Source organism: Agaricus bisporus (genome assembly GCF_000300575.1).
Source record: "Agaricus bisporus var. bisporus H97 unplaced genomic scaffold AGABI2scaffold_2, whole genome shotgun sequence".
NCBI classification, from domain to species: Eukaryota; Fungi; Basidiomycota; class Agaricomycetes; order Agaricales; family Agaricaceae; genus Agaricus; species Agaricus bisporus.
This window is the reverse complement of record NW_006267355.1, coordinates 2217066-2228885: the sequence shown is the minus strand read 5'-3', so window position 1 is coordinate 2228885 and position 11820 is coordinate 2217066. Positions and strand designations below refer to the sequence as shown.

Below are 11820 nucleotides of genomic sequence, written 5' to 3'. Positions count from 1 at the left end.
CCCCCTCCTCCCCCTCAGCCTGTGATTCCCCCCTCACTGGACCAGTTCCCGCCTGCCGTGGTCGCATTCGATGAAAATGTCATCGCGGCCAATGTTAAACCGTGGGTTGAGCTTTCAAATAGCCTAGAGATTCCCGTTCTCGCCGAAGTCGTACGTTGTTGTCCAATCTCATCCCCATCTGATAGTTCACGTTCGTGAACCATAGGCAACCTTGGTAACCAAGGAGTACGATGAACTTCGCAACTTTTTAGTCCTCGTTGGCGCTTGTCAAAAACCTGAACAGCATCAGATGGAATCCTTGCTCGCCCCTATTCAAGGGACAATTGAGGTGTTCACAAAAGTCAAAGACTCCAATCGGCGACAGCGGGAGATCTTTGGTCATCTGCAATTCGTTTCTGAGATTGCTGTTGCGGTCGCCTGGGTCGTTCATGTGCGTTACTCTCTCATCTAACCATACTACACTCGATATCTAATATGATCAAATTCCTGGCTTAGGAGAATCCAGCTCGGTATGTTAAAGATGTCAAGGAATCGTCAGATTACTACGGCAACAGGGTCATCAAAGATTACAAGGAAAAGTGAGAAATACCGCCTTACGTTCTGTTCTAATCTAATCTATGTTCAGGGACCCTCGACATGTTGAATGGTGTCGCGGACTAAGTGGCATACTCGATGCTGTGCGCGATCATGCAAACGAGTTTTACAAGTCTGGTATATTTTGGAATGAATCGGTAAGACCAAAAATATACATCCCCCAGGACCTACCTCCTAATTTACTGGTCTCGTTAGGGCCCGACTGTCGACGAATTCAGAGTCCCTGCTGAGGTACCACCTCCAGCTGATACAGCTCCTCCGAGTGCCCCACCCGCTGGCGGCGTTGCTGCTGTATTTGCTGAACTCAATCGCGGCGAGGACGTCACCAAAGGTCTAAGGAAGGTCGACAGAAGTGAGATGACGCATAAGAATCCGTCGTTGAGGGCTGGACATACAGTTCCTGGTTCTCCCACACCTCCCGGTATGTACAAAATCATACGCAGTTCTACATATACAGGGTTAACTGAGATATCCATAGCTGCTGGGAAAAAACCTGCGCGTCCTGCGAAACCCGCTGCATTGGCGGGTAAGAGGCCTCCTAAATTCGTTTTGGACGGAAACAAATGGCTGATCGTATGTTCATTCTCAATTCTTTTGTCTAGAGCTGTGACTTGACCACACCTTTCGAATAGGAATATCAAGAGAATGAACATCATTTAATTATTGAACAGACTTCAATAAATCAAACGGTCAATATTTACAATTGCAAAAACATCACGCTGGTTATCAAGGGCAAGGTCAACGCTGTCACTCTAGGTACGTTTTCATATTATCGAAGCCTAGCGTAGACTGAGAATGATTGTTTTCGATAGTCCTCGGCTCAAAGGCTTCCGTCCTAGTCGAATCAGTGGTCTCTTCCATCTCAGTCACAGCCTCTCCTTCATTCGCTCTCCAAGTCACCGGCATGGTCCCAATGATTCAAGTAGACAATACCGATTCCGGTCAAATTTACTTGTCAAAGGAGAGTTTGACTGCGGAGATTACTACGGCGAAGTGTAGTGCTATTAATGTGAGTTTGCCGGTGGAGGGAGAGGAGGAGGGGGTGTTTAGTGAACATCCGATTCCGGAGATGTTGAGGACGGTTGTGAGGGATGGGAAGTTGATGACGACTTTTGTGGAACATTCTGGATAGGGTTAAGTGGGATGTTGATTACTTGGGCTTGGATATGCAATACTATGACTCAGGAGGTTTGACAATTGTTATTGGAGATATTATGGAGAAATAATGAGTGAATTTGAGTGATATGACTCAAGGTTATGTAGTACAACAAAGATGGATTTGGAGAAAGAGGAGTATACTTGAAAGAATGGAATAAGGTCGGGGGTTATTATAAAGAGCGTGCGTCAGACGTCGACAGAGGGAGAGGCGTAGGGAGAAAAGGGGCATAGAGGGTGGCATGAGGAGAGACTCGCATAGAGAGAGGTGGGGAGCATAGAGACAGAGAGACATAGTGAAAGTCGCCAACTAGGGACGACCACACTAAGAACGAGCGCGCGGAGCTGAACACGAACAGAAATAGGATTAAAAGGAGATCTACTCATCGCCCTATAGTATAAGTATTACAAAACTATGTAATATAAAACCCCGAGCCACACTTCCCAACTTCTGTGGATCTCTCTCAGAATACAACTGTGCACTCTGGAAGTCGCGGGCTTACAACATAGAGGGGAGGATCTCCGTTTCCAAAGCGTATCATCTATTACGATGGCCTTGCTTGCCGCTAAAGGGTAGATAGCACAATCGCCGAACGATTTGCCTAACGAGCGCTTCCACTAAGCAGAACTTGTCTCTTGTGATTTTTGGTGGAAGGCCCAGTGCTGGGGACATGGATGAATCTTAAGAGTATGTTTCTATGATTTGCGGCCCGAGTACTGATAGGTTATTTCATTGATAGGATGTTCAGAGAGCAGTTAAAATCGGAGACATACCATATGGTCAATATAATCAGATCGGAGTTACATTCACACGTATAAATGCGATGAAATGTGAATGAACAGATTGGACAGGTTAGAACTGGCAAAAATGTGGTTCGAAATTAGGTTTTTCGCCATCGAAGGTTTAGTTGCAGCGGTTGACGAAACGTGACATCTTGGTCTCCGAGGGGGATGCATCGTCCGAACGGAATCAGGAGAAGCAAGCGTCGGAACATGAGATCTTGGTCTCGGTTGCATCGTCCGAACAAACTCGGGATAAGCGTCACTCGGAGTCTGATGTACTTCCCGGACCATCGATGATGGATGAACGTCCCAGCACAAGAGTAGAAGTAGTACTGATTGTAGTAGGAGAGTATGAACTTGTCTGCTCGGAAGCCGTGTATGGTGTACTTTGTTGACAATAGGTAATCGTAGAGCGTGAAGTCTGCGCGTAAGATCCCAGTCCGTTGTTGATATATAGTCGTAGATTGCGATGTGTCTGTTCAGGAACCACACAGGGTTCGCTGTGTCGGTGATGTGGAGCCTTAGAATGTGGAGTTTGTTTAAAAGCATTGGATTTGGATGAACTTTCCACTTCGGTCGATCCGCGGCTTGGAGTCGAAGCATGGTCACTGATATATGCTGACTCCAAGTGATTTTCAGTCTGCCTTTCTGTCCGCACAGAAGATGGATCGGTATAGCACGATGGTCTATACTGTCAATGTCGTAGAAGACCTATGTGGTTTCGATGAACCGCGCCTTTCCAATGAACTATAGCGTTTGGATGGACGAGACTCTTGATCCACACTTGGGGCAGACGAAAGGCTTGAATCGCCTTGTCGCCTTGTAGTTGCGTAGGAGGAGGACAATGATCTACGAGACTTGCCTCCCAAGAATGATCAACCCGGCGGGACACGACTTGTCACACGAGCCTGTTGACCGTGAGATGCTTGGAGAGCTTCCGGGGAATGGCCGTACTCGATCATGATAGTTAAAGCAAGTAAAGAACATGCGGAAGTACATGATAATCATATGAAACGGAAAAAAAGGAAAACAGCAATGGCAGTCGTCGAGAGGGGTAATGTGGCAGAATAAAACTAAAAATAGCACAAGTGTCGTGAGAACGTTTTATGACGTAGGAGATCGCTTACCTCGATCTGCCCGCCCAACCATCGGCACTAGCTGGGTCCATTTTGCCAGCAGGCTTGTGTCTCTCTTCTAGTCTCCACCACGGTCTATCGTGCGCATTTCTCCTTCCAGCACAGCATCGCCCAGGATACTTGACATAAATAGGTCCCGCACTGCCACCAGTCGAATCAGTTGTTCAACTTTGACAGCGTCTCTCTGCACATAAACCGTCATGGACAATCCTGGATGGCATGCTTTCCGGCGTGCTGATAAGGTGAATATTGGCATGATTACGATGGCGGGTTCAGCTAAACCCACGCAATCAGGAATCACAATTCTACGCTGCGCACGGTGGATCGTATAGCGCCGTTGAACAGGTAGGGCCAATCGAAGAGAGTTTCATCGGAGGTTTCTATGGCGGTCAATCTCCCCAATCCCCCCACTCTCCCGGCTCTCCTCCACCTCCCACAGATGGTGCACCGCTGTACGGCGGTTATGCACCCCCAATAAGGACTCCCGTGCCTCATCCCATGCCAGGATACACTGGACCATTGGGACCAGATACCACGCCTCCCAGACATCCTTCTCAACCGTCTCTCAATCAACCAGCATATCCTACCCAATCTCAACGGGCATATCAAACAGAAAAGCTTTCACACCTCGATCCTGCCCAACGGTCTCAGTTACTAAGGGTTGCACGAATGCATCCTCCCTTACAGGTGTGTATCAGTGCATCCTCCCGCTGCTATCCAACGAACTAATTGTGGTATGATGGTAGTTCATGTGCGGGCCGTTGCTGAGGTAAAGTTTCTTAGTCCTGAAGACAATCAGCATTCGCATATAACCAACCACGTAGGTATGATACAATTGACTCTCAAGGAGTCTGGCGTGGCGCGGCTCTCATTGTTACATCCGACTCTGGATCTGTATATGAGCCGTATCCAAAGTTCACTTATGAGTGGGATCCCGACAGACTTACGTCGTCAGATATTCGTGCGCGAACCGGAAATATGTCCTCAGCTCCGCTCTGGCCGAACCCCTCCCGTTCCCAAGATAGCGATCATCGCTCTTTTAGCCTGGGACCACATCCAGCGGATCCACACTCTACGGTGTGGCCCATCAGTCCATCCGATTCGCAAAGTTCGATGGCAGAAAGTGCAAGCCCTACTATCAGACAAGAAGAAGCGTATGGGCAGGAGCTATGGGTTTATGCAGGCACTGGCGGGTGAGTTTCGCAGTCGCATCGTCTTCATCCCCACTTACTCCTTCCAGCATTTTTACCTTCTGGCGTTTCTTTATACAAGTTCCATTGACCGATCATGAAATGGAAATTACTTACCGGATCAACAACGGACAGGCTCTCAATTTCTATGTGCCCGGCCGAAATCAGAATCTGAGATGGGCTGCTCATTCTGTAAGTTGAACAGTTATCTCTTTCTCACACCACAGTCTTATTTGGAGTCTCCAGTGCAACGGGTTCTCCGCGGGTATCAACCCTGACAATTTTCGAGGACCTGGCTTTCAATCCGGCTATGACCCTGTCTGGGTGGATCTCTTGAGTCATCATGCCAACACGCCGTTCCATGCACTTATCGGCGGGGGAGATCAGCTATACTGCGACGTCTTACTCCGTGAGCCCGAAATGCAAGACTGGGCCGCAAAAATGAAGCCTGAAGAGAGAAAGCAGTATCCTTTAACGGATGAAATCAGGATTTGTATTGACAGGTTTTTGTTCAATCATTATTGTCAATCCTTTAGGCGTGGTGCCTTTGCTAGAGCGAACAGCTCCATGTCCGTCACCTCTCAATTTATGCTGTCACTTCACTGAACTTATTTTCAGTCCAATGGTCAATATGTGTGGTATGTCAAATGCAGTTCATCCTATACAATGGGCGCTCACGTGTCCTGGTGTTTAGATGACCACGGTAAGTCTTGCCTTGACCTGCGCGTTTAGACCCGTGTTGAAATCTTTTCATAGATTTGGTACGTATGCGTACTAAATTTATCTGACATTTGTGCACTCCATTAACTTAACTCACCAAGATTGATGGGTTTGGAAGTTGTACGTTGGCACAAATCACAAGCTTTGAATAGAGTCTCATTTTCATGTTGTAGATCCCGATGATATGCAGCGAGCACCTGTGTTCCGACAGTGTGTAACCTATTTCCTTTTTCAAGGGCTATATTCAACGAAATTCGTAGCATCGGTGATCGTGGTTATTTCTTTTTCTTGATCTTTCAGTGTTTCATGAACCGTATGTGTTTTCCATCTCGTTACCATCTTTTACTGATGAGATCAGCGGATTTGGATGGTTTGAGCGATGCCCCAGGAAAGCATGTCTTCCAGTCGACAATTTTTGGACAAATGGGACCGTATATCCGGCAGCCCTCACACTCTTTCTTGGTCAACATGGGGCCACAGGTGGCGTTGCTGTTGTTAGATTGCAGAGCCGAACGGAAGAAGGATCAAGTTTGCAGTCCAGCTCAATATGACAGGGTTTTTAAACGCATTCAAACTTTACCTCCGAGTGTAGAACATCTGGTCATCCTTTTGGGAATACCAATTGCTTACCCTCGCATGGTTTTCCTGGAGTCCGCCCTTGAGTCCAAGCTGAATCCACTCGTCGCTCTTGGTCGGAACGGCAGCCTTGGGTTATCTGGCTTTGTCAACAAATTCAATGCCGACGCAGAATTATTGGATGATCTGAACGACCACTGGACTGCTCGCATGCACAAGGTATGTATACTCTCATTTGCCTGAACTGACACTGATTTTGCTGGGTTTATAGCGGGAACGCAACTGGCTAATTGAACAGCTCCAGGTTATCGCCAGTAAACAGCGTCTTAGAATATCTTTTGTGTCTGGAGACGTTCACTGTGCTGCTGTCGGCATTTTGAAAACCCTGAAAGGCAAAAAGGATCCAGAAGTTCCTGTGCATACTGATCATCGGTATATGATCAATGTAGTGACAAGTAAGCGAATGCATTTGATCTTAGCATAGCAGCATAAACTGATGAGAAATAGGTGCCATCGTGAATACACCTCCGTGAGTTATTAATGTCTGAATATCTGCGCACATAGGTTGAGTGCGTGCATAGACCTGGTGGCGTCCTAGCTTTGGTCAATCAACTTGCTACAAAGAACCACAAGACCCTCAACTATGCTCAGACTGATGAAACAATGGTGACACTGGCTATCGATGCGCGGTTTTGTGGCTTCTAATCAATTTGCTGTAGCTGCCTTTGTTTGGTACCGATACGGACGGCTCTTCTCGCAAGCAAAAATATATCATAGGACGAAGGAACTGGTGTTCAGTTGACTGGAATAGGAATGAAGGTGACTTACTCTTTACTCTACGTGTAGAAAAAGAAAAGGGATATGGCACTACCGTTCCGTAAGTTCCGATTTTTCTTGGAAAAAATGGCCCTTTGATGACCATCTTTGGGTTGCATAGCTACCCAGCTTCTGCGCCACGTCCAGGTTGGGCTCGTGGGTGAGTGAAGGAATACGGCGTCTGCGAATTTGTTACGAGTGGATTAATTATTCGAAGCTGAGGTATTGGATTAACTTATATTGTACATATATCAACTATTTCGTTGTTGTGAGGCCGTGGAGAGCCACGTCCATCGTTTTGAGTACTCAGTTGGTCAAAGAATCGATCTCAAAAAGCTTTCGGCACAGGAGGGGCGCATCGCTAGGATAAATCCTACTCCAAACCCTTGCGAGAGACTGTCAATCTTCGATCTGTTTCTTGGCCAAGTTTTTGTGTTGTTGACTCCCCATCTTCGTTTATTACTGGTGACCCATTGATGTTTTATCTATCTATTTCGTTGGAGGCCATACCAAATTCGCGATACCGGATTGGTGATTTAAAAAATGAGCGCTAATTGACCTAACGATGTGATATCTCTTATCGAAGTTCAGGCCATCAGGGTGGTTATGTGCTTCGTCGAAATTACTTCGGCAAATAGACTTGAAGTTTAGTCGTATTTCAAGCAGAAAAACGGAGTAGAAAAAGAGGAAAGACTAGCAACTACGAAGCTTCTAAAGTACTCAAAAATCGTGGTCAGTTGTAAGGCCGCGGCTTGGCGACTTTCATCAGTTTATCATATGGCTTCGGTGAGTGAAGAGCATTCGTCGTGATGTACGGATCCTATTAGGTTGAAGGATGTGTTGAACTTCCAGCTCGGCAACAGTACGGCATCAATGGTTGACTTCTAAGTTCTGACCATCAGGTTTCTTCTCGTCATTGACTAACAGCGGCATCGAATATAGTGATAAGCCCGTCTCTCTCACACTATTGGCGAACTCCCTCGAGCCACAGGACTATGGTCTGCTACCGAACAGGTCACTCGGAAGCATCCGTTCTCATCTTCCACGAGCTTAGTGAGGGGGCAGTACTGATTCGCCGATAATTCTGATGTCGCGTGGATTGAAGGTCCTTTCCCACCACCACACTGCAACATAATGCCAAGTCGCCCCTATCTATATCCATCTAGGCCATTAATTCCAAAATCGTAGCTCGCGGTACTTTGCTTGCGAAAGTTGAAGTGTCTCACTCCGGCGTCTATCCTGATCAACACTTTCGAATTGAACAAGCAAAAAGACCCGTTGTCCCCTCAGGAGCGAAATATCTGTCGTCGGTCATTCATTTCGACTTTTACCCGGAGAGGTCGCTCCCAAACTTCGTGTTTTCTCTCGTTTCTGCCGAGGTTTTACCATTTCGAGAGCTCCATGCATGTGTGTGTTTAAAGTGCGGGACAAAGAAGCTCACGACCTTGTGCTACTTGTGAAAAGTGGGGACCAAATATCCTGGTGGGATATACCCATGGAAAGATGCATGAGAAAGTGCAGATACAGCGGAAATTCTTACACTGGCTTGAAAGCAGATAAGCCTCTCCTTCGTGGTGATTCTGAACTCCTGCGACAGGTTCAGCGATGAAACTCACCGAAAGTCTCGTGTACTTGGCAACGCTGAGTGGCTTGGGTATTGGTGCAAGAGCGTTGGTCTCTCCTCGCGCCGCTGATCCTTGTGCTGCTATCGGGGGTCAGAAATGGGTTTCTCCCAAGGCCGTCAGGGATTGCTACAACTCTATTCCACTCAATGAAACACTCAAGGATAACGTAGGCCTTTTCCCTCGTTCTTATGATTTAGACGTTCATGAGATCATGTTAGATTATTGAAGTGGTCAGCAGGACTTTGGCGTTCCATACCTCCGTCAACTATCAAATCCAAGCTCCTGAGCCATTCGCTGAGGACGTTCATGAAGACCTTTTTGCGGATTTGGCAAGAATCAGTAGAAAGAAGTATAAACATGACTTGGATTTTCACATCGATATGTCCCGGACTCTGAAGAGGCTCAACGATGGACACTGTGTCTATATCAATCGGTGTTATGTATGCTTCTCTTATCAATCATTGATACTGAGATCCCCTAACGCCACTTATCCATCTAGGATAGTATGTCAACAACTTAAAGGGAAACAGTAATGCTCGACTAATTTTACTCAGGCTTCTTCATCAGCTATCTTCCGATTCCTCTGGTCCTGTTGACCGATTCATCCGGAAGGCAGGCGGTTCATATTGCTCCTGAAGCATTCCAGGTTGCCTCTGCCGAATTTGCAGACCAGATTGACTTTTGGCAGGATGCGCTTCCAAGAGATTTGAAAGGCCAATTAGAATCAGTGCGTTTTTGCCTCTGCAAAGTGATGCGTCGTGAACTTTAGATGTTTGTTCGCTAGCTCTCGGGTGCTAGGGTCCTTAAGATCAATGGACGAGATCCTAAGGTCGCTATTGATGCCAACGCCAAAATCACGGGTAGCTTCCAAGCTTTGGGTACCCGTCAAAACTCGTAAGCGGTCTCAGGCCATAACGTTGGAGCTACTACTCATGCATTTAAACCAAGCTTCTTCTCAAGTTATAGAGCAGGAGCTGATTGGACATATGTGATGGGCAATTTTGCACAGCAATCTCTGCCCATGGACGATGAGGTCGTCCTTGAGATTCAGCGTAATGGAGAGTCTTCAACTGACAAGATAAAGGTAAATTTTTACCATCGTCTACCTTCTGTCCATGTGAGGAACTCAGCTCCTTTGCAGTTGCCTTATAGATCTCGATTCGAGGGCTCAGAAGATGAGAATTTTACAGATGCTGACTCCTTCCTTTCAGGCCACTGCTTTGCTGAACAGGGCACGAATGGAATTGATCTGAATGCTCAAGGCGTGACGGCTCTTTCAGATGCTCAGAAGCCAGTTGGTCGATTCCAGCAAGTGCGACCCCTTCCGAAGGATGCACGTGAAGGTGGAATAAACGTCATGCTCGATACATCACCACCTAGCAATGTCGTGCTTCCACCGGTTTTGGTTCCCCAGACGCCTGTCAACGGGAGTCGAAACGTTGCCCAGTTTTTCATGCTGGATGACGGGAAGACTGGCGTTCTGGCCCTGGGAAGCTTCAGTGACAACAGTTTGGATGGGTTGTCCAATGCTCTTCTCACTGGCCTTCTCAATCTCAAGTCTCTTGGTGCTACGCAGCTGGTAGTTGATGTTGTATGTCGGATTGCTTGCTTCCACCTTTCCTTGACTAAAATGACACAAGTCTAACAATGGAGGCGGTTTCATCTGCGCTTCAGCTGTGAGCCTTTCAGAATCTCATTCTCTCTCGTAATATTGACTTATATGACCAGTGGTTGCATCGCATCGTGAGTCATCGTTCCGTATCAGACTCTACTCAGGTTCCAATTGTCGGACAAGATTGTAGGCCCCAAATCTTCCTCTGAACCCCAGGCTGGTTTGAATACTACTACGCGTGCCGGACCCCTTGCGCGGCAGATCGTGCAAGAAATCGTAAATAAAGATCTTGATCCTTTTGCTCAGCTGCTCTATAATCCCGTGCAATGGAGAGATGCGAGCAACAACTTTTTCTCCCCCGATGTTGATTGGCTCGAGCCACCTGTTGAAAAGGTTATCAACGGTCATAAGGATGCTTTCAGTCAACAGTGAGTTCTTGTCATCCATGAATTAGAGCTCAATTTTGAGCCTTCATAGGTTAGGGCAGGAATGTCAGCCTGAAGGTTACCCAACCGCGCCTCCCGATGAAGCTTTATTTGACCCCAAGAAGGTTGTTATCGTCAGCAATGGCCGATGTGCAAGCTCTTGTTCGTTGTTCAGTGTATGTCGAAAACGTACATAACCATATTTTACATTTCTGACCTCACGTAGATTACGATGTCACAAGAGGAAGGATCGAAAACGGTTGTCTTAGGCGGCAGAAATGATGTGCAGCAGCAATACTGTGGGACTGTCGGCGGGCAGTCGACTGACTTTTCGACTATTGATACGGAGGTTAAGGTCAGGGAATGGCACCAACTGTCAAGTAATTTGACTGACGTAGTTTTGATCAGACAACTCAACTCAAGGATAGTCCTCTTGCACCACCGGACTTGTGAGATGACATTATATATGACTCGCAGTCTCGTCTGACAAATTGTCTAGTCTCGTTAATGCGGTGCAAGGAATTACGTGGAGGCTTGGATTTGGAGTTGATGATTCAACTGAGCCAGAAGGTAAGGAGTGTGAGAGAAGTTGTTCAATCGTGTGCTGATAATTTTTGTAGAGTGGCAAGACCGTCCGGCAGATCTCAATCTGCCGCTGACTGCAGAAATGTATGTCGTTCCAAATTGTCTTTCCACGGTGCTGACACGACTTTGATAGCGTGAACAACCCCCGAGCAGTTTGGGAAGAAGTTGTTGCGCGTTTGCTGTAATGCCGTCTGAATGTAATAGTTTGATAGCCACGTGACAAATATTTTTTCAATTTAAGCTCGGAAAAATTTGAGTGCTGGTCGCGTTATGTTGCGAACGGCAGAAAAGACAACTTGGTTGCTGTCTCGACAGGCTCTGCCCCGCCCTGCCCGTCTCTATTCCACCCCCACCAGAAGAGTAAATGCCCCTGCTCTTGCAACCGCGGAGACTCCCCGCCCCGAATTTCCTTCCTTCGTCGTTCACAGTCGGCGGCCTGCTCCTAGGCCCATAGACGAAAACCGAATTCTCAATGACCTCGAACGCTTCCTCGCTCGCGACCGTACATATACCGTTCTTCCCCCACCCCCACCCCCCGATACTGCCGGAGCCTCAGTAGAGACCTGGTGCACGAGCACACTTACCCTAGAGTCTATGAGTATC

At 47.2% G+C, this 11820-nt stretch overlaps 3 protein-coding genes across 3 annotated transcripts in view; all 3 read left to right on the top strand.

The window, feature by feature from the left end:
* The window catches only part of AGABI2DRAFT_148965 (hypothetical protein), a gene marked incomplete at both ends in the record, with an annotated part of 2215 nt that extends 489 nt beyond the window's left edge, over window positions 1-1726 (top strand). Inside the window, 8 exons of the mRNA XM_006458452.1 lie at window positions 19-150; window positions 206-430; window positions 496-578; window positions 626-731; window positions 790-1015; window positions 1073-1167; window positions 1227-1350; window positions 1407-1726. Of these exons, the coding sequence (XP_006458515.1) occupies window positions 19-150; window positions 206-430; window positions 496-578; window positions 626-731; window positions 790-1015; window positions 1073-1167; window positions 1227-1350; window positions 1407-1726 (1311 nt within the window). The remainder of the gene's footprint in view (window positions 1-18; window positions 151-205; window positions 431-495; window positions 579-625; window positions 732-789; window positions 1016-1072; window positions 1168-1226; window positions 1351-1406) is intronic.
* A 2691-nt stretch (window positions 1727-4417) lies between these two features.
* On the top strand, window positions 4418-7134 carry AGABI2DRAFT_63923 (hypothetical protein; the record flags this gene model as incomplete). Its single annotated transcript, XM_006458451.1, has 14 exons — window positions 4418-4437; window positions 4493-4861; window positions 4909-5050; window positions 5105-5427; window positions 5477-5510; window positions 5680-5698; window positions 5752-5788; window positions 5839-5891; window positions 5937-6373; window positions 6426-6609; window positions 6662-6683; window positions 6736-6820; window positions 6874-7031; window positions 7092-7134. 14 exons carry the CDS (start codon window positions 4418-4420, stop codon window positions 7132-7134), a joined length of 1926 nt encoding a protein of 641 aa, XP_006458514.1.
* Window positions 7135-8563: 1429 nt separating this feature from the next.
* AGABI2DRAFT_190790 (hypothetical protein) lies at window positions 8564-11468 on the top strand. Its single transcript, XM_006458450.1, has 16 exons — window positions 8564-8761; window positions 8814-9035; window positions 9095-9098; window positions 9150-9322; window positions 9380-9489; window positions 9544-9679; window positions 9737-10186; window positions 10236-10271; window positions 10324-10338; window positions 10391-10635; window positions 10685-10808; window positions 10859-10987; window positions 11041-11081; window positions 11132-11202; window positions 11253-11301; window positions 11351-11468. Exons 1-16 carry the CDS (start codon window positions 8576-8578, stop codon window positions 11400-11402), a joined length of 2043 nt encoding a protein of 680 aa, XP_006458513.1. The 5' UTR covers window positions 8564-8575; the 3' UTR covers window positions 11403-11468.
* Window positions 11469-11820: the final 352 nt, after the last annotated feature.